At 31.2% G+C, this 22,960-nt stretch overlaps 1 protein-coding gene across 1 annotated transcript; it reads left to right on the forward strand.

Moving 5' to 3' along the window:
* Window positions 1-6,659: 6,659 nt before the first annotated feature.
* On the forward strand, window positions 6,660-22,331 carry LOC139483558 (sialate:O-sulfotransferase 2-like). The gene is made up of 5 exons (XM_071267572.1): window positions 6,660-6,813; window positions 11,416-11,434; window positions 11,804-11,952; window positions 19,094-19,250; window positions 20,698-22,331. Exons 1-5 carry the CDS (start codon window positions 6,757-6,759, stop codon window positions 20,949-20,951), a joined length of 636 nt encoding a protein of 211 aa, XP_071123673.1. The 5' UTR covers window positions 6,660-6,756; the 3' UTR covers window positions 20,952-22,331.
* Window positions 22,332-22,960: the final 629 nt, after the last annotated feature.

Consider the following 22,960-nt stretch of genomic DNA (forward strand, 5'->3'; position numbering starts at 1 on the left):
AATATACTAGTGAAACAACTGCATATAAATACTGGCTTAAATGTACTTTCATTCAGAGTATAACTGTATTTGTTTTTTGCACAATTTTTGTTTTAAATATCCGGTGAGACGTCCTCCCGCATAACTTTATTTTTCATGATTTGTTTTTTCCTCAATCCATTTATGAATTTCGCACAGTGGTATACTTCTGTTGCCTTAATTTAACACATGTCGGTTTTCGGTAAATATATGTGACGATACAAAGGTGTTATTTTTAAATGTTATTACTTATTCTTTTAGCCTGAAACAAATGAAATTGATCTTATATATCCTCAGTGAAATGTGATCCGAAATTTGGTATAATTAGACAAGCACTATTGTGGTAACATATTCTTTTAAAACAAAATCAATATTAATTTGTTTAATCCAAACAAACAATTCTCACCGTATTACAGTAACTCTTTTTACTTTAATTTCAAATATTGCAGTTAATTGTATATTGTTAGGTTTGGTCCGTGTTGGTTATTCCTTAGTTTTCAATTTTGTGTTTTGTGTAATGTTGTTTGTCTATTGGTCTGTTTCTATTTTAGCCGTGGTGTTGTAATTTGATTTTTGACTAATGTGGTTGAATATTCCTTTGATATATTTCGTTTTTTTGTTAACATTACATTTTTTTCCTGCAAAGAAGAGACAATGGCGGTGATTTGTTTTTGATTAAACTGTTTTTGTATAGTAAAAAAAACATTGTTACTCACCTAGTCATGAGGGCCAACATTGCATCCCTTTTTATCTGTTGATATAATTCGTTTGATATTGTAAATTTGTTCAACATTATTTGAATTTTGTTATCAGCAAATTAAAAAAAAAAACATTTATATAAATTAAAAAAAAAAAAATAGAATCATAAGCTCCACTATATCAACCAACGGGACAGCACGAATAGAACACACACAATATTGATCTTGAACAATGATAGTCATTACCTTGTAGTTGATAATTGCCCAACGATCTAAGGTTGTACCTACTACCATCCGCCATATTTCCTGATGAAAGACTATAGTTCGACTACTTAGATCACCGAGGCCCATCACACTGCTCGAAGATTTGATGCATACAATCTAAAATGTATTGCTTTAAATGAAAGTGAAAATATTTTTTGATCAATTAATGCAGTGTCTTTTTTTAAATTATAGATTGAGTAAGATTTACTAATAATCATATAATGTATTTCTTCTAACAGGCACTCTATAACATTTAGGTGTTTGTTTACCTATATCAGTTACTGTATGTGTCAATTCTTGTTACTAATGACACATAATTACACTTTCATACTTGAGAAAAAATGTTTACCGTTCATTATATTGCTTATTCTTTATCCAATAAAAACATTTTTTTTCTATCTTCGTTTAATTGATAATTTATGTAGAAATAGATATCAATACATGTAAACTTAGTAACGTGGTATCTATGAGATATCGAAAAACATTAAAATCTATTGATCAATTACTGTGTCATTTATAAAATACCCCTGAATGATTATATTGGCGAGACATTGCAGCTGACGATATCTGCTTGGATATCTTCCTGAAGATATCTGGATTGTATTTCTAGAAAAACAATCTTAAAAAATGTATGAAATACACACAGCGGCGGGCTTCATGAGGGCTCTTAACAAAAATTACCAGTGCAGCAAAGATTGACTTCACATTAAACTCTAAAAACATGCAAAAAGTACAAAGGTCGAGATTCAAAATAGCTGCGGGCTTAAACAGTGTTGATGACCTCTGAAGCATATCCCTATACTTCTACTAAAGTGGTATACACAAACACACAACAAAGGATACAATACAATTTAGTTGGGGAAAAAATCCGAGTTAATGTTAGAAAAGAAGGGCGAAAGACACCAGAGGGACATCCAAACTCATAGATCGAAGAAAAGATATATGGCTGTGACCAGATAATTTTTTTTAAATTGAATGGCTTTTTTGATAGCAAATTAACATGTTGAATTTGGATGATGATTCTTCCAAAATACTATTGTTTTCCTCTCGTTCACTGATCTGATACTAATAAATCAAAAATGCATGCACTTATGCTTCAAATCCATGTTTTCGTCAAATCAAAATTTGCAGCTCAATATTATCATCGCGGTAATTTCATTGTGACTATTTTTATTTGAGCCTTCCTGACGAGTCTTCTATAGACTGGTGAACAAAATTTGTAATCCTGGTATATTTGAGGAGTATATTCAAACATTAGATGTCAGTTTTTTTCTTGAACAGGGGCAAACGATCCGCACATATTGCATGGATTTGTTGTACTTTAAAGTCTCAAAAGCTAACCAAACCTTGAAAAAGACTTAACAAATATTGTAACGATACCGTTATCGAGTCATTACAGATGACTTCTTTTGGGGGGAATTGATATTGATTCACTCCTTGGGTCTTTGCATCGAAAACGAAAAAAAAAACTTCTGAAAACAGTTGTTAGCATGGTATATATTATATTCTTTTAGAACGATATGATACAGAACATAACTTTTTAACCATGTTAATTAAAGTCTGGATGAGGCATGTCAGTAACTGCTAGTAGTCCTTTTTTCAATCTGTGTGAATGATTGTCATTTTGCTTAGTTTTATTTGTAACGTATGTTGAGATCATCCCCAGCTGTCTTTAGTTTTCTATGTTGTGTCTTATGTACTACTATTTGTCTGTTTGTATTTTTACTTTTAGCCATGGCGTTGTAAGTTTATTTTCAATCTATGAGGTTGACTGTCCTTCTGGTATCTTTCGTCCCTCTTTCATTAAAATCATGAAATAAATCCTGCTTTGCCTTTTTGACTGACGGCGAAGGAATGAATGTTAAGCCTCTGGATAATACAAATTGCTCGTCATCAGTTAATTTTGTATGCGAAATGTTAACAACCTGTTTTATAGCTTGTGATAGCATAAACTTATTTTGCTGCATTGCAGCTTTTTTTCACCCTTCGCTTATGTTTAATTCTTATGCAAATTTCTTAGCCATGTCTAGCCATTTCTATGATCACAGAGACTCGTATTTGAAGGCTTTTATCAATGCAATATTAACAAAACAAAATGGTCGGAGACGTGGTGGATTTTCATTAGCTCAGTTACTTCTGTAATTATGTTATGAGTAATAATCAAAGCAATTGTAAGTCTAATAATACTAGCATCATGTGATCATTGTTTTGTAATATAATTACAATAAAATACTAAAAGTATGTATACGGAGTCTTTCAAATACTATTTGTTGCTTTCTGAATTCGGATTGATGTTAGGTGTCACTTTTTTACCAATACTAATTTTTAAAAGCTTTACACGAAAGTAATAGAAATATGACATTAATCAAAAAGAGTAATTGAGACCTTCATACATTACAGTTTCAAGAATATCTCATCTGCTTGCCTATTTGTATATTACATATATCAAAGTCTAATAATATAAACAAATATTTATATGTACACGAAAATATTAGAAATGTGACTTAATATTTACAACCATTAATGAAAGAGTGATACTAAGGCCTTAATACATAACAGTGTTTAAGTTATTGAACACCTCATCTGCTTTTTAATGCGATTATGTTAAACTCAGACAAACCATTGATGTAATTGAATACACACTGACATGATGTAAACTGGTTTATTCTTTTCTCTCTTTGTCTTTGTTAATGCCCTCCAATATAATAAACATCTATAGAAATTAGAAATAATTATTCATGTGCGATCAAAGCAATTACAAGATTCTTGCCGAAAATCTTTCTAATAGGTGAAATGTTTACCACTCACATACAATTGGAATCATCACATACATCAGAGGTGTTTTAACGAAGATAGAGGTCAGAGGTTCGAGTGAAATATTCTTGACGTGCATACGTTATTTATTGGAAGGGTTCATTCATTTGAACTACCCTTGTGCTGTTGACAGCCAAACTTGTAACAAATGAGTCGCACTTAGGAATAAACTTTACATCTTTTTTTAATGCATTATCAATCTTCATTGAAATAAAAATTGACAGACCTGGAGAGTAAAATGCTATGATGATTTTATAAGAAACTTACATCAAAATGTAAATAACCATCACAACTTATTTAAAAACCGTTAGGTCGTATTCAGTGTTCAGCAAATATTCAGAAACCACTTTATTTAAGAATGGTCAACATAGTCAACTGAAATAAACAATGCAACTGTGTTACATATTGTTAAATGCTGTTTTTTTTTCAATTTGAAACTTGTATCAGTTATCAGTACTACCATTTAATTTATTAACTACCTTCTGATAATTTAGATGTAAATATAACCGTTTACCAATTGGAACGGAAAGTGGCGCACTATTCTAAGACATCGAGTAGTGTGTCACCTTTCTGACTTAGCTGACATCGATGATGAATATCATGATATCATGTCACGTACTTATATCAAAGATGAAGGAAGCATATACTTTACACAATATTACAGTAAAAACTTAAATTTTATGAAATACAAACAAGTGTGTTCAACCCAAAATTGTGTTGAGTTTAATAAACTGTGTAGATTTATTAAATCTATGTATTTGAAAGGCTTTCCTCCTGGTTAAAAACACTGCTGCCTTTATTTATCTTTTGTCCAAATACAATGAAACATATATTATAATATCCCTTAATAATAATTCGTATTTCACTTATGCTATTTTAATATTTGTTATTATTGTAATACTATCTTCTCTGTTACTATGTAGTTTGTTTATGATAATAAAGATCATTCATTCATTCAGTGACGCCAAAAAAACAATAAGAATGAGTTTTGAAATTTACTTTTTTGTTCTGTGGTCCTTCGGGAAAGCTACATAATTGGCAATCATACCAAATAAACAAATTAATATATTCATTGACTGCACATAATGATTTTTTCAGGGTTATTTATTATTCTTGCTTTGAAAGGAAAATTAACTTTATTACTTCATGTCACGTTCGATCAATTATAATGAAGGTGATATAATAACATCTGCATTCGCCAGTGTCTGAGAAAAAAGTTTATGAACTAGTGGTATGTCAAAACACGTCATCCTTATTCTAAAAAAGTTCATTTCAACATACAAAGACTTTGTTGATAAATTTTCCACATCAACTTCACAAACAATACAGGATGTTATTGCAGTATGCATTGTAGGTACTGATGTTGTTTATCATCTTAATAGTGTGTTATATTATTATGTATTTGTCTTTGCGAATATTACTTTTATTTTTTAGTATATTGTTAATATGCATTTGATGTGCCTTGATACTAACACATCCCATAATTGTGTTATTGTGATATGGTACATTTTTGTATTCTTGTCTTTCATGTTTGCTAGCGTGCTTTGTCTATATATCTTTTTGTGTTTTGGTGATGTTTACATATTTTTTAATTTTTTTATAGTTATTAAGATTATATCACAAGGTTGAATGCTGCACCCCTATTTTTGACATATTTACCTATTATATACATTTAAGAAGATGTTGTATACATGTAGGTGCCAATAAGACAACTCTCCATTCAAGTCACAATTCGTAAAAGTGAACCATTATAGGTCAAAGTACGGCCTTCAACACTGACCCTTTGGTCACACCAACAAGCAAGCTTTAAAGGGCCCCAACATGAATAGTGTAAAACCAATCAGACAGGAAAACCAACGGTGTAACCTAAATTAGAAACGTCAGAAAATGGATAAGCATATTTAATTTATCTCTATTTTCATCTGGTTTGTTTCTCTGACGATTTTGTTTCCTTTAAACTTGTCGTTCATAAAAACATGAAGTATGTTAATCAGTGTGTTTTCTCTATATACCTATTTGTGTTTTTGTTGATATTGATTTTTTTTTATAGTTACTAAGCTCATAACGCAAGGTTTTTTGACTGCTGCACCCCTATTTTGGACTTTTTGTTTTACCTAACTTATAATATATGAAGATGTTATATGGGTGCCAATGATACAACTCGCTATACAAGTCACAATTTGTAAAAGTAAACCATTATAGGTCAAAGTTCGGCCTTTAAGGAGGTTCGCTACTCAGTTTCAAAATAACAAGCTTTTCATAACATTCGTATATATTGATAGGGGATTAATAAAGGAACCAACAAAGCAAAATAAATATATAGGTCAATGTGCTTGTTTACGAGATATTAGCCATTAATATTTTGTTAGGAAAAGGTTCTCTCTTTATTTTTCCTAGCTTTATCATTGACAAGTTTAAGCTCTCAAAAACTATTACAAAATAACTAAGATTGTATAAGATTTAGTCAGATGGCTTGTAATTATACAAGTAAAAGATTTATAAAAAGAAAAATTGGGGTCAATGGGCAAAAATTGTTAATGCATTCAAATAGATTAAACCAGACGATTCCGAAAAAAAAAGACAAAAATCCTAAAACATGACACGGAACCTTAGCTCAAACTAACAAGCAAGCTATAATTGGCCCCAAAATGAATTTCCCGTCTGTGTTATTTGATCTCTTATACAGAGATATCTTATTGGCAAGTATATCACACTTATTTGCTTAAGATCTTTTGTTTTATGCAACCGTTCAAAACTTATGGAATTAATATAATACAATATCTAAAACGCACATTCAAAATTGATTATCGTACTTGCAAATGCATTCACTGTAGACAAAGCTTGAAGCAATAATTTTTCATTACATAATTCATCAGTAGTGACTGATAATCTTTTTGTCTAGAGGACATGTTATGTAATTTTATATAGCTGTCATTCTGTCATTGCAACTCGCCATAGAAGGATGATTATACATTATTTTGTGTTGTTGATTGTGTCGAAAATTGCGAATTCAATTAAGGTAACTCTTTACTTAACATCGAAACATCGATATACATTATTATAATACTAATCTTTGCTTTAAAACACAATAATTTGTTCATGTAAAAGATATTGTATGATAGTTTTGTTTTATAAGATATTGAGATTGGAATCGCATGGCGTGGTATGCGTGTCCACATGTCTGTTTAGAGGCCAGCTGAAGCTTGCCTTCGTGTGCAGGATTTTATCTCTGTGTTAAAGACCCATTAGTGGCTTTCTGTTGTTGTTGCTCTTTGGTCGTGTTGTTGTTTCTTGATTCATCGTGAAAACAGTGTCATTTTATTAATTGAACGAAGGCATGTACCTGATGATTTTTTTTTATACACGGTGTTCTAAATTGACAGGTTTTGTATAGATTATGCATGGAAAACCCAATTTTCTGCTATAAAGCGTAAACTACACCATATAATTTTGAGATAAAATTTGAGAAGGTAGCTTTAATAGTATGCTTTCAGTTAAGAAAATGAAAAAAATGGGGTCACCGGATCCGTTTTCTTGCTTCATTATAAAATAGGTAAATTCCAATCACATTCTATTGTAAAAGTACCTTAATCTGAATTATCTGCTCTTGTATTTGAGTTGTCTCCCCTTATGTGGCAAAGTTGGAATTTTTTTTTAATCAAACAAAAGTTTTCTGTTTTTTTTTTGTGAAATATAACCATAAACATGATGAAACCTGTAATTTTCTATATCGAAAGGAAAATTCTTACACATGAATTACATAGTACTCTCAAAATTTGCACATTCTATTAAAGGATTAGACCTTGTTTTCTGGTACTTTAAAATCCAAGATGGAGGAAGACACCCTATCTACCTTAAAAATAGAAAAAAAAAACTAAAAAAAACCATGTGTTTACTCTATAAAAAGTATGTTCAATTTCTCCTAATTTACTGAAAGTATGCATCCTGCAGATATGGAAAGGGTCTACTAGTAGGTCGACGTTTCCCTCCAATTTCATTGATTGTTCATTGTAAACGGTAAAATTTCACCGATTATATTGTTGAACAGACAAATTGTGTCCAATAATGATTTCCACAACAATACACACGAATACATACTGAATATGCTCGGCATATTTTTACAAAGGATATTATAAATTAGGTATATACCAAATATCATTGATTTGACATTTTTAGTAACCCTTACACTAACAATATGAATTTTAACCATGTCAATAACCCATAATTGACTACAGGATTAGCAAACAGGCAAATATTTTTAAAACATATAATAAACATTGAATATATAAGATATAAAAGAGGGACGAAAGATTCCAGAGGCACGGTCAAACTCATAAATCGACAAAAAACTGAAAACGCCATGGCTGAAAACGAAAATGACAAACAGACAAACTATAGTACACATAAAAAAAAACATAGAAAACTAAAGAATAAACAACACGAACCCCGTAACTTATCAAATGACACATGAAAAATATTTTATCAATAAAAATACTCCATTAGCAATATTTGAATTGTTGTGGGTTAGGTTAATGTGCTTATTCCATCTACGCCAATAAATTAAAACCTTTCGACTTTTCACAGTGGGCCAGAAGGTTACATCCTGTTCTTCAAATTATGTATTGTACCCATAATGAATCTATTTCATAAATTATTAAAAAGATATCAAAATAATTTGTGTAGTGACATAAATGCTGGTTTTAGAATTTTCATTTATCATCTGTCATTTTAAAAGATTTCATTTTATTTAAAAAATATTTTTTCATATCATAAAGAGTCGGTTAATTCCCTTAATATAGTAACTTGTTCTGTTTTGAGGAGTCAACCTCTACAACTGCACACTGACAAGCTTTGACTTTAGTTCCATTCATTTTTTATTCATCACAGAAACTTTTTCCTGACAGAGCTTCACTAAAGTCGTAATGTGTAACTCTAATTCCTGAAACATAAAACATAGACATTTCATCCAAACGTGTATAAAAAGAAGTAACTCTAATAACAAACAGATTATATATTGTCATTTTGAAGCCTTCCATAGCTGACTATGTGGTATTAGCTTTGCTCATTGTTGAAGGCTGTACGGTTACCTATAGTTGTTAATTTCTGTGTCATTTTGGTCTCTTGGGGAAAGTTGTCTAATTAGAATCATACCACAACTTTTTTTTAATTATACCCCTTTGCAATGGAGGCCCATATTTAAATGTTTTCCCCATTATGTTTTCAACATAATTCTGAAATGGTCTTTTCTCAAGACGAGCATTCTCCAGATTGACAAATAAAGTTATCTTTAATGAGATGAACAAAGGATAACATAACTGCAATTTATACATGAAAAGTGTCATATTTGTTCGTTTATTTATTGACCTCTTTTTTCTGTTTTAACAAAAGGATCGACTTCAAATTTTCCATGTGTTGCACAGGTATTAATTTTCCAAGGGGCATAACTATTTAAAAAGTCGACCATTCACCATTACAGAATTTAATATATTGTTTATATTTGGGCGCAACAAGCCATTTAAAAAAAGGGGGTGGGGTCCAAAACATCGGATAAAAAGAAGAAAGGGGGGTCCAACCATATGTCACTATTCAAATCCGTTCATCTCCAAAAAAGAAGGGGGTTTAAAAAAAGTTTCATTTTGAATCCTTTTGACCTCAATGTGGACCAATTTGATAACGGGGCCCAAAAATCAAAAATCTAAATACATATTTAGATTCAGCATATTACATATATTAATGGACACCAAAAATTAAAAAAGTATTTTTTACTACTTACATTATTAAAATTCTTATAAAAAATCTTTTCTTGAGCACCTTGAAATTATAAACTAGTTGCAAATCAAAAAAAAAGTAGCAAGCGAAGATAACTGCGAGTATCATTTAAGTATATTTTCTCTGATATTCTTAAGATCTTATGAAAAAAAAACCAGTCCTGTACCATAAAATGTACAAAACATCAGTGGCAGTTAATAATTGGTAGTGAAATAATGAAATGAATTGAATATTTTTTTTAACAAAAACAAAAGTTTATGCATATTTATCCTTACTTATTCACATTTTATACAAAAGAAATGTATTCATAATGACTGATTGCAATCTTTTCCATAAAAGCCTATTTTATGAAAAACAAAAAATCATAATATACAAAAAGTACTGAAATATAAATGGCTATTTATTATTTCTGTCCAAAAAAAATGTGTATCCTTATTTAACACGAGTAAGTGTGGAATAATTCTATTTAGGTAACAAACAAAGAATATTAAAGATATTTTACATCAACAATTACATGACAGTGACACTGTGCAGTTTTAACGAAATGTTTAAAAGTACTTTTATCATGTTGAATCAGTTTTGAAGATGTATTCATAAATTGCTTCGGATGCACGAAACTATATACAGTGTAATTTTCGTTCCCTTTACTGTATAATATTGTTTATTGACATTTAAACAGCCTACACTTACCTACTTGATCTGTCTGTATGAACATTGTATGAATAATGTGTTGAAAATTCAGTTTTATCCTGCAATATTTTAAATGCAATTTGTACAAGAATCGTGAGGACCGTGACCCATATCAATATGATAATATTAGAACATATGAACATAGTAAACGACTTGGATTATCTCTATAAGAAATAATAGTAAATTGGCCAATTTAGAAAACATGTCTCTGAAGAATCTGTAAAGAGAACACCAATATGGTTAACATTGTTAATTGAAATGATATCCACTTTATCATATAATTCAACTGATACTACGGGGGACATCCATGTATCTTAGATTACTAACTAAGGATTTTCCTGTTCTTAACTTTTTTATATTCTTAGACTAATGTTACAATGTTTTTAATGCATTTAGCTTCCTAAGATTGAAATATCAAGCACATGCAATGAAAATACATACTATCAATAGAGAATATCATATAGCTTGTTGAATATCACATTTGTTTCAACCCGAGACACCAATATAATCTAAGGAGCTTTACTCGATAGGTTTGCATTAGTTCAGGGATGATACAGAGTGTTATATTGTAACAGCCAAATTATACCTATAAAGTAGATCTTACTTAATCTTAATGTGAAATGACGTTATACAAACAAGAGTCCTTTGTAACAGTGACTGATGTCGATGTCATGACGGATGGCTGATGCAAAATGTTTGCCGTTGACGGTATTACACATACAAGTGATCTGCATTCATTACATATTAGTATATATTAGATAGCAATATAACATTGGCTGCAATGAGTAACATTGATTTCCCAGGTTATCTCACTCCTCTGACGTCATACAACAGTAGGCGTTGTCAAAACGTCGATTATGTCGGATCAAAACAAATTGTGAATGCTTAGAAAAAGATAAACATGAAATAGCTCCTTACATTTTCTACATTGATTTCATAAAAAAACCTCTTGCAAATCTAATAAAAATAACTAATCAAATAATTCAAATATCAAAAACAAATATCAACTGATCACCGAACAACATTGATAAGTTACTTATGCACTTTGAGCATTCGTGAATTAATGGGTTTATTGATCACTCGTTTAATATTTGTGCTTATTTCAAATTATCGATTAGATAATCTATAACTATCTTCTCAATTTAAACTGTTTCCTTTTCAGTGTCAAGTACAGGTGATTGGTGAGTTCCTTTAATTGATATTTCATATATAATGATAATATATGAATGATATGATACTGTGTATAATGATAAAACATGATACTCTTTTAATCTTTTTTCTGCATAAAATCATCAGTAATATATTGTTCACGACAGTACAAGATCTAGGAGAGGGGAATGAAATGTATTTGTTTACATATTTTTTGTTATTTACCAAATTTCAAATATATATAACTTAAATACTATGTTTTTCCCCTTTCCATTACCTACAAAAGTAGTTTACATTTCGATTAACATCTAACACCCTCGGTAGGCAATAATTGCACAGTTAGTTATTTACTAATTGTCCGTTTTAACCTTTTAACTTAATGCATACATTCTTTTGAACAGATGGCAATGATTACGTTGGATGTTTCATTGATTCATTTACAAGACTGTTAACACATCAATATGTGTTGGATAACGAAACTCCAGATATGGAAAACAACTTTTGTTTGCTTTACTGTAAAGAACAGGGCTACATATACTCTGGAACAGAGGTAATGTTGTAATAATGTAAAATAAAAACATGTTCAACACATTACAAGTGATATCTTCCAAAGATAAGTGATTTTTGAAATGATTATTGACATTGAGGAAAATAATACATAAATATTAATCCATTTGAAAACAAATTAAATTTTTTAGAAAAGTACTGTAATTGTCTTGAAAAAATATTTTGCAGGCTAGCATTTAATCAAAATGTACTTCTGGTTTTGTCCTTCCTTCTGCGGTTACGCATCTAACTTGCGATTTCTAAATAATTTGCCCCCAAAAAAAGCACAATTTATTTAAAACATAAACAAACTTGTTTATGTTTTTAAGAAATTGTGCTTATTTTGTGGGGGGGGGGCAAATTATTTAGAACATTTAAACATTAATGATTAGACTCTGGCCCGTGTTACAATGTGTTAGTTTTGTTAGATTTTTAAGTTTAATTCATTTATATATATCCTCAACTCAAATTTAGTATGACTTCAATTTTTTCTTTACTAATACAGTCGTATTTGTTTAGTGACCAGCTGAAGCACGCTGCCGGATGCGGGATTTTTTTTTGCTGAATTCAAGACCCAATGGTGGCTATCGGCTGTTGTCTGCTCTTTGGTCGGGTAGTTGTTTGTCACATTCTCCATTCCAATTCTTAATGTTAAGTGTCATTGTTTTTTACGACACAATTTATATATTTACTTTATAATATGAAAATAAATGTGTCCAAACGCACACGATTTTTTTAAAGCTCATTCTATATTACATTTGACCTCCTCTTAATTGAGAACTCTATTATAATGCCTTTATGTTACTGTTCTATACACATGGAAAAAAATATTGCAACACCTTGATTTTTTAAACCTTGAAAAATCAGCCTGGTATTTTGGATAGAATATGATAAAATATTTGTAAAATAATATTGAAACATAGTTAATGATAACATTGGCATTAAAACGTATGAAAAAAACGCAAGGAAAAAATCTTTTATCTAACCACAATTTTGATAACGAAATGAAGTATTTTTTGTACAAAAAAATGCATTTTACAACTTTTACTGCAGTCGAATTTTACAATGTCAGACATTTTCAAACTAATCTTATGATGATTGTTGACATCATCGTTGATCGTTATACGCCAAAAAATTAGTAGCCTCCATTCAAACGGATAACCGCCTCTAACATGTCTAAGCGTCTTTTGATTTCTGTCACCAGTCGACTTATTTGTTGCTGAGGTAACCGCAACCATTCCTGATGAAGGGCATTGAATATTTCATGACGTGTTTGAACTAGGGGTGTCCTTTCGCGAACTTAACGCTAAATAGTGTCCCATATATGCTCGATATGGTTCAAAATCCGGGCTATGATCAGGCCAAAAAAGATTGAAACAATGGGTCTTCCACCACGATGCTAATTTCCAACTTTGGCGATCTCTGCACTACATTGTATACGGGCCATTGTATGTCTGTTTGTAAGCAAAGGTCCCCAAATGGTCTTAACGCACTATATCCAGTAGCAATGAGTCGTTCTCGAACAATTCTTTTTTAAAGTCTCCTGTATGGCAACCTCTCTTTTTTTAGAATTGTATTGTTTGCAATGGGTTTCCTTCTGACCAACCTTCATTATGCATGATTTTGCCCAGCAGATGTCATAGGTGGTCTTTTTGATCTCGGAAGGTTTTTAACATCGTTTGTTGCCTATTTTGTATTCTCAAAAGGACTTATAGTAGAACGGTGATTACAAACAATAAGTTCAATTTTCACAGCGACACACTTGCTTCTCTCATGCTGATAATCTGCCATCTTGCTGCAGTTAAGAGTTATGGAGGACCATTTACAAACTGTAAATCACATAACTTTATGAACTTGGTTATTTAAAGTGTTTAAAAAATTAAGATAAAACATCTGTTTTATTGTTTACGGGTGCAGTGGCTGCATGTGCAGATGCGAACTGATCGAGTCGAAATTTATTGATTAAACTTAGGTGAGATTTAAATAATGTTTAACTAGTTCTATTTCAACAAATTATATTACAAAAAAATAAAGAATGTTTCTTTAATTTGAATTTGGTGTTGCAATACTTTTTTCCATGGGTATATTATAATGCCATTATATAAAGGATATAATGATTAGACTCTGGCCCGTGTTACAATGTGTTAGTTTTGTTAGATTTTTAAGTTTAATTCATTTATATATATCCTCAACTCAAATTTAGTATGACTTCAATTTTTTCTTTACTAATACAGTCGTATTTGTTTAGTGACCAGCTGAAGCACGCTGCCGGATGCGGGATTTTTTTTTGCTGAATTCAAGACCCAATGGTGGCTATCGGCTGTTGTCTGCTCTTTGGTCGGGTAGTTGTTTGTCACATTCTCCATTCCAATTCTTAATGTTAAGTGTCATTGTTTTTTACGACACAATTTATATATTTACTTTATAATATGAAAATAAATGTGTCCAAACGCACACGATTTTTTTAAAGCTCATTCTATATTACATTTGACCTCCTCTTAATTGAGAACTCTATTATAATGCCTTTATGTTACTGTTCTATACACATGGAAAAAAATATTGCAACACCTTGATTTTTTAAACCTTGAAAAATCAGCCTGGTATTTTGGATAGAATATGATAAAATATTTGTAAAATAATATTGAAACATAGTTAATGATAACATTGGCATTAAAACGTATAAAAAAAACGCAAGGAAAAAATCTTTTATCTAACCACAATTTTGATAACGAAATGAAGTATTTTTTGTACAAAAAAATGCATTTTACAACTTTTACTGCAGTCGAATTTTACAATGTCAGACATTTTCAAACTAATCTTATGATGATTGTTGACATCATCGTTGATCGTTATACGCCAAAAAATTAGTAGCCTCCATTCAAACGGATAACCGCCTCTAACATGTCTAAGCGCCTTTTGATTTCTGTCACCAGTCGACTTATTTGTTGCTGAGGTAACCGCAACCATTCCTGATGAAGGGCATTGAATATTTCATGACGTGTTTGAACTAGGGGTGTCCTTTCGCGAACTTAACGCTAAATAGTGTCCCATATATGCTCGATATGGTTCAAAATCCGGGCTATGATCAGGCCAAAAAAGATTGAAACAATGGGTCTTCCACCACGATGCTAATTTCCAACTTTGGCGATCTCTGCACTACATTGTATACGGGCCATTGTATGTCTGTTTGTAAGCAAAGGTCCCCAAATGGTCTTAACGCACTATATCCAGTAGCAATGAGTCGTTCTCGAACAATTCTTTTTTAAAGTCTCCCGTATGGCAACCTCTCTTTTTTTAGAATTGTATTGTTTGCAATGGGTTTCCTTCTGACCAACCTTCATTATGCATGATTTTGCCCAGCAGATGTCATAGGTGGTCTTTTTGATCTCGGAAGGTTTTTAACATCGTTTGTTGCCTATTTTGTATTCTCAAAAGGACTTATAGTAGAACGGTGATTACAAACAATAAGTTCAATTTTCACAGCGACACACTTGCTTCTCTCATGCTGATAATCTGCCATCTTGCTGCAGTTAAGAGTTATGGAGGACCATTTACAAACTGTAAATCACATAACTTTATGAACTTGGTTATTTAAAGTGTTTAAAAAATTAAGATAAAACATCTGTTTTATTGTTTACGGGTGCAGTGGCTGCATGTGCAGATGCGAACTGATCGAGTCGAAATTTATTGATTAAACTTAGGTGAGATTTAAATAATGTTTAACTAGTTCTATTTCAACAAATTATATTACAAAAAATTAAAGAATGTTTCTTTAATGTGAATTTGGTGTTGCAATACTTTTTTCCATGTGTATATTATAATGCCATTATGTAAAGGATATAAGGCTTTAACAGTCCATTCTGTCAAATAGTGACAAAAGAAAGTCTAGCAGAAAACAAAAGGAACACTCTTGTTTAATAAAAACCATGTTAGAATACAGAGCTAGGAGAATAATTGTATGAAGTGAATTACATTTACAGTCATGAATTATCAGGAATAGACTTTATAATTTTCATTCTAGACCTGATTTAGTAACGTGTAGACACATAAAATTAAACGTTTAACAATTTGCTGGTTGTCTAGCTAAAATAAATTATGTATATTCATACCTTTGTTATTAAAAGATTATGTCTTCATATGATGAAGACATAATCTTTCAATCAGTTTAATTGAGGTCTGGAGCTGGCATGTCAGTTAACTGCTAGTAGTCTGTTGTTATTTATGTATTATTGTCATTTTATTTATTTTCTTTTGTTACATCTTTTGACATCAGACTCGGACTTCTCTTGAACTGAATTTTAATGTGCGTATTGTTATTGTTTTACTTTTCTACATTGGCTAGAGGTATAGGGGGAGGGTTGAGATCTCATAAACATGTTTAACCCCGCCGCAATTTTGCGCCTGTCCCAAGTCAGGAGCCTCTGGCCTTTGTTAGTCTTGTATGATTTTAAATTTTAGTTTCTGGTGTATAATTCGGAGTTTAGTATGACGTCCATTATCACTGTACTATTATGCATATTTTAGGGGCCAGCTGAAGGACACCTACGGGTGCGGGAATTCTCGCTACATTGAAGACCTATTGGTTGCCTTCGGCTGTTGTTTGCTCTATGGTCGGGTGGTTGTCGCTTTGACATATTCAACATTTCCTTTCTCAATTTTACTTTGTGTTCACTATTTAAGAAAATATTGTTACATGGAGAAATATTGTTTGGTTGTTGGTTGCTTAAACGTCCAGGGGCAAAATTTACAAGCATGTCCTAGAAGATGGGGAAAAACAACGTTGGACCAATGCATGTAGATACGTTAGACCATTATTGTACCTGTTAGTCTAGGTTAAATTTGGGTTCCAAATTGTTTACACAAGGTTTTAAAAGGTTCCATATTGGTTACACAAGGTTTTAAAAAGGTACCAGATTGGTTACACAAGGTTTTATAAAGGTTACATATTGTTTACGCAAGGTTCTATCAAGGTTCCAGATTAGTTACACAAGGTTCTCTAAAGGTTCCAGATTGTTTTTTCATAACGTTATATCACAAAATTCTTACAACGTTACTGGTAGTCCACACTTTAACGTTCCCACAACGTTAAATCGCAAAGTTTTGACAACGAAACTGAAACGTTCCAGGAACATTTGGGGAACGTTTTAGCTGTCAAATATTTTCAAGAAGGAGGAGGGCTATTCTTTAAAATATTGGACAGTTAAAGGTAACATAGTGGTTTCTTACTGGTCAATTATAATCTAATCATTGAAATAAAGAACGGGTAAACAATAGAACGACGTCACAACAATGTTTTAAGTTATTATTCTATTATAATTTTGAAAATACTCTGAACGACAACATTATTTTATATCTTTTCCTGTGTGCCGTGTACATTCTGACGTCAAACACGCGAATCTACACTAGAGTTGATGTGAACCTTGCCATTCAGTCACATGACTTCAAATATTTCTGTCCTTTTTGGGTTGATTTAAATTACATATATAAGTTAGCAATGAATGTGGTTGTTAATTTGATGGATTCTTTTTTGTGCTTCTTTGTTAAAAATTTGTTTGTTTTTGATTCTAATTGAGATTATGACACGGTGATGACTTCTGTACTCCTATTTTGATAATTTTACCTATTATGTCTGTTTTGTTCACGCATCGTAGAACATATAATAGAATTTGATGCGACTGTCATACAAGTGAGAGGTTTAGCGCTATAACACCAGGTTCAATTCACCATTTTCTACATTTGAAAATGATTGTACCAAGCAAGTCAGGAATATGACGGTTGTTGTCCATTCGTTTGATCTGTTTTATCATTTGATTTTGCCATTCGATTAGGGACTTCCCGTTTTGAATTTTCGTCAGAGTTCAATATTTTTGTGTTTTATATTTTTTTTTCTCACATATACATAAACTTGCTGTTGTGTTTGTGTAATTCACACCTAAACTATACACATATGTGTTTCCATTGATAAAACTCAATGTTTACATGTAGTTTAAATCATGTGTTGACTACATGCAGTCGATAGTCAATATACATGATATAGGGCTTGTGTGAGTTAAGTGTACACGCAACAAGGTACTTAGAACATGAATTTTACCATGAAAAAGGAAACGTTGCTTGAATAAAATTGATATTTATAATAATTATTAATCAAGTTTTTACCGAATTAAATCTCTAAACATTTGCTAAACTAGATGTATTGCTTTGTTATAAAAAAAAAATCAACTTTAGATAGCTTTATTAATCCCTCATCAAGAGTCAACGCATCATCATTGCCAAACACATAGTTCATTTTAAAATGTCTTCTGAATCTTTTGGACGTACACAGAAATATTTATCACTGGCCTTCACTCAATTTACAATTTACTCATAAATGTATTACTAAAATGAGTGTGCGTAAATTGTATTGTTTGGCCAGTATCTAAGATCCGGTAACATTTTGTCTTGCTTTTTTGAAGTTGTTATCACTGTCCTGTTTTTTTTTTTATTATATTCGGTCCTGCATTGATTTATTAGTTTATCCTGACTTTTTTTACTTACATTGGCATCCTCCTTTTTTTGTGTGCAAAGATGTTCATCGTTCATTTGTTTAACTCAAAACTCCTGTCTGACTTTTTTTCAAATTTATTTCTCAGCCGGCTCCAAAAATCAAATGGTAGCTTCCCAGTTACTAGAAAAGTTGTCCGAGAAATTTGAATTCGATTCTATGTAATGAGCATTCAAATGACAAATAGTTAACAAGAGTGAACAAATCTCGTTTACATATAATTAAACCTAGTGAATAGATGTGAACTAATTCAATGTGAATCCAGTGTACATTACATTAAACAAATTGTAAACATGATTACTGTACATGACATTTGGTATGAACACTTACTTTGTCTTTGAAAAAAATAGATTGAGAAATAATATCAAAGAGCACACTGAACCAACCCCACGCTCAATAAGATCTTGCAATTGCTATGAATTTAAATTTGAATTTACAAAAGGCAATCAGCATGATCAGGGCTCCAGTCATATGTGCAGAAATCCTTTTCAAAATCCACATTTAGTCCTAACTATCGCTTTCATCAACTGTCTTGTTTGATTTTAACGTACAAACTATTCACCTGAATAAAAAAAAACCAAACAACATATTTGATTATTTGTAGAATAGAGGGGAATGTCATTGTGGTGATGACCCGTATCAGTACGGTCCTGAAGATGTAAGTGATTATCACATCAAGGATTATGATTGTAATCGGGAGTGTGTCGGTGATTCTGAACAGATATGTGGGGGTAGATGGAGGTTATCAGTGTATGAAACAGGTATGTTAACTGATTGTGGATTTTGCATGAACTTTTTTAGAAAGGTTGCTCGCTAAATATGGAAAATGCCGGTGTAAAAGAGGGACGAAAGATACCAGAGGGACAGTCAAACTCATCAATCGAAAATAAACTGACAACGCCATGGCTAAAAAAGAAAAGGATAAACAGACAAACAATAGTCCACATGACACAACATAGAAAACTAAGGAATAAACAATACGAACCCCACCAAAAACTAGGGGTGATCTCAGGTGCTCCGGGATGGTAAGCAGATCCTGCTCCACATGTGTCGCCCGTCTTGTTGCTTATGAGATAACAAATCCGGTAAATAGTCTGATTCGGTAGGTCACATTTATGAAAGGGAAGGGGATTTTAGTTACGACGTAAGGAACATATCCGATATCATTTGTGAAACTGTTATTCCATAACGGTCAACCAACTCGTGATTGCGTCCGTACAATTTACGAAGAAATGATTTCAACTTCACCATTTTGAACTCTTGATTTAATAGCTTCCTTGTAAATCATGTTGTAAATCATTATTCAATTATCTTCATTTCTAATATCACGGTTAAAATGAAAACGATAGTGTTATTCTGTTTATTATCAATTATTCAACTGAATGAGTACATACACTCCGTTCCAGAATAAAAAACAATTATAGTTTCCAAATAAGAGTGACCAATACATACTTTTACAGAATTGAATCTTTTATTAATGTGAGAATTTAAGAAAAGTGACGATTAAACATTTTACATGACCTCGGCTGTTGTCACTGTTGTTTTCTCTAATTCTAAATCAGTATTTAACAATACTCAATTCCGCCATCAACTTATCTTATTAATAAACTTAAATTTTCTGTAATCTGACCAAATGAGATTAAAACAAATCCCTATTTCAATCAAAGCATTATATCAGATTTCATTTTCTTTTCTGTTTTGTCCTTATATACTGCGGTCAAAATGATATTTTAGTGCACCATTTTAATTAATTTATTTCTCTCTATTTCGATTGTTTATCGTATAATCGGATAATGCCTATATTTAGTTTTTACTTCATTTTGATTATTCTTTCACTATTTCGGTGAATAGGAATAATTCTCAACATAGATAATAATCTGAATAAACTCGATAAAAAAGGTACCGATGTTTAAATCGCACACATTAATTAAGAAAACAAATATAAAAGCACACAAAACAAGACTCGTGGATATAAATTTACTTAAAATGAACGAGATTAGAGGCGTCAACAAAATGAATGTGTTTTGCTATTCAGAGAAAAATTACATTGAAATGGTTGCATACATTAAAAATTTCATCTGTTTATCACTGAAACTGAAAGATGCGTTGTATTCATTGAACATTGTTTAAGGTTTAGTTCTTCCTATTGCATTGGAAATGAATATAAACTTTGCCTTTCTTCTATTTTATGTTTAAACGCATTTTCAGGGTATGTACCGTACAAACAAGGTCGACTTCAGTATAAGCTGGTCACAAATAACACAATACTTGTGGCACCGGCCAACAAAGTCCTGACATGTAGAAGTAAAATTGAATGTGCAAAGTATTGCCAAATGGCTGAGAACTGTAAAGTATTCGTGATTTCTACAGAAATAAGAGAGTGCCGTTTGTATTACAGCTTCACCGTTATGTGTAAGGAAGTTCAGTTCGCACAGGATTTCCAAGTTTATATGATGAAATAAGTATAGAATATAGTTGGATGACAAAACTGTGATTAAACTACCTTTACATTTTTGTTTTGACTTAGATATGGAACAATTTGTTCATAATGGTATTAACACTGCAATTATTTTTGAATTGATGAGAAACCCTGTTTTTAAAGCGTGACAGATATGCAAATAAGCGGGTTTTTTTTGGCCAATTGATTTATTTAATATATTATAACCTTCAGTGCAGTAATAACTGAACATAAATCTTTGGAGTTTTCTTATAAAATATCGCCATATTTAACTGTGATTCATTTACATAAAGCAAACCACAAAATAACAGTGACAGCTCTACCGATACTAAGTTTGAGACAAGCACTTGAATCCAACTTTATATTTTGTCTGTTATATAAATCAAAATGATTGATTAAAATCATTGTAAATTATCTTTTACAATTATTCCAGTGGTAATATAATTTCTACGTTTTCCCGCCATTCCTACTCTTATGTGTTTTTTGATTTTGAGGTAGTTTAAAAAGGGAAATCATACTAGTTCAGCATTCAAAAAATAAACATTGTGTTAAGTATGTTAATATGACAAACATGTTTTATGTTTTATGGTTATAACGCAATTTATTTTACAGTATACTCATGATACTTATACATATCTGTCGTACATTATAATAATAATTTATTATATAACATTATTGAAAGCATTCGTTATATTTTCATTTCTGCATATTTGGGTTAAGGATTTTTTAATTAAAGCAATTTTATTTGTCTTTGCAAAAAAAAAAACCCATTTCAGCTCATCTAGTATTGAGGGTCAAAGTTGCGCACTTTATTATCTTTTGTTGTCTATTGTCTGTCATTGTATACCTTTTTCAACCTTCAATTGGTTATTTTATATTGTTGAGTATCAGAACAAAACAACAATTTTAAGACAATACCGATTTCAAATGATAATCATAAACGACATTACATTACAAAATTTACTTCTCGACTATATCAACGTAACCAATTGAAAACAAATAAAAGATCTGTCTGAATGACATTTATTTGATAATTCTTAAAAACACATATTGCCACTTAGATGACCTTTTTGCTTTAAATATTCAAGATATTAAAAAATGTAATTGAGGTTGTATGCCCGAGGAAATAACTTTCGATAAATCCACCACCACAGACTGCAATAACTGTCCTGTTCTTGTATTGGATATTATAGTTTCACACTTGAGACTAAATGCACACATGTTTGACGACAACTCACATAATCTCCCAATCTCGATAAATAAAATACTGTGTAAAAAACGATCAAGGAGACACGTTAATTCATAACAATTCATAAATCAATCAAATAACAAAGACACAACAAAAAGGACACACAATTAACCCAGACAGTATCGATTCAGTAAAACTGAAATGTAAAAGTGAAAAAATTTTGATCCCCTTGCGAAAACTCTAAAAGTATTCATCGTAAGAAGACGTGGTATTTTTTTCGATATGATAGCCTATTTTGAAGTTTATTTTTTCACATAACAGAAATGTTGGCAATGTCTCAACTTTGGTATATTGGGTTTTCGGAAAGCGGTCATATTGTTTGATAGTTTGATGATATTATTGATGTAAAATAATTGTTCGTAATTGTGTGTTTTAAATAAAAACATCTCAACATAATACATATTGTCTTATTAATCATGTATACAATGCCCATTTTGATGTTCAGTAAAGCTTAAATGTAAAAGTGTTGCTTTAGTTATGATCCCCTGGGGAAAAACTTAAGTATTAGGACAACGGAAGTAGACGGGGTCTTCTTTTACAACTTTTAACAACTGCTGGTCTTATCGAAATAATGTTCTTTATTCCATGATTAGGACATTCAAAATTGATTATTTTACCAGCAAATGACTTCACGGCAAACAAGCAATTATTTTAATTTATTAATTCAGAACCTAATACTGAATTTGTCCCACGTGTTTTGATGTCATTTTGCATAATTTTTATTCTATCATTGCAACCCGGGAAAGAAGGATGATTATAAACTG

This window comes from Mytilus edulis, chromosome 7, assembly GCF_963676685.1.
Source record: "Mytilus edulis chromosome 7, xbMytEdul2.2, whole genome shotgun sequence".
Lineage (NCBI taxonomy): Eukaryota > Metazoa > Mollusca > Bivalvia > Mytilida > Mytilidae > Mytilus > Mytilus edulis.

Bases quoted from the DNA above. Each gene is read 5' to 3' on its own strand.
- LOC139483558 (XM_071267572.1), top strand. From the start codon at position 6,757: ATGATTATACATTATTTTGTGTTGTTGATTGTGTCGAAAATTGCGAAT. The intron at 11,953-19,093 runs GTAATGTTGTAA...GATTATTTGTAG, and splicing joins ACATATACTCTGGAACAGAG to AATAGAGGGGAATGTCATTG. The intron at 19,251-20,697 runs GTATGTTAACTG...ACGCATTTTCAG, and splicing joins GTTATCAGTGTATGAAACAG to GGTATGTACCGTACAAACAA.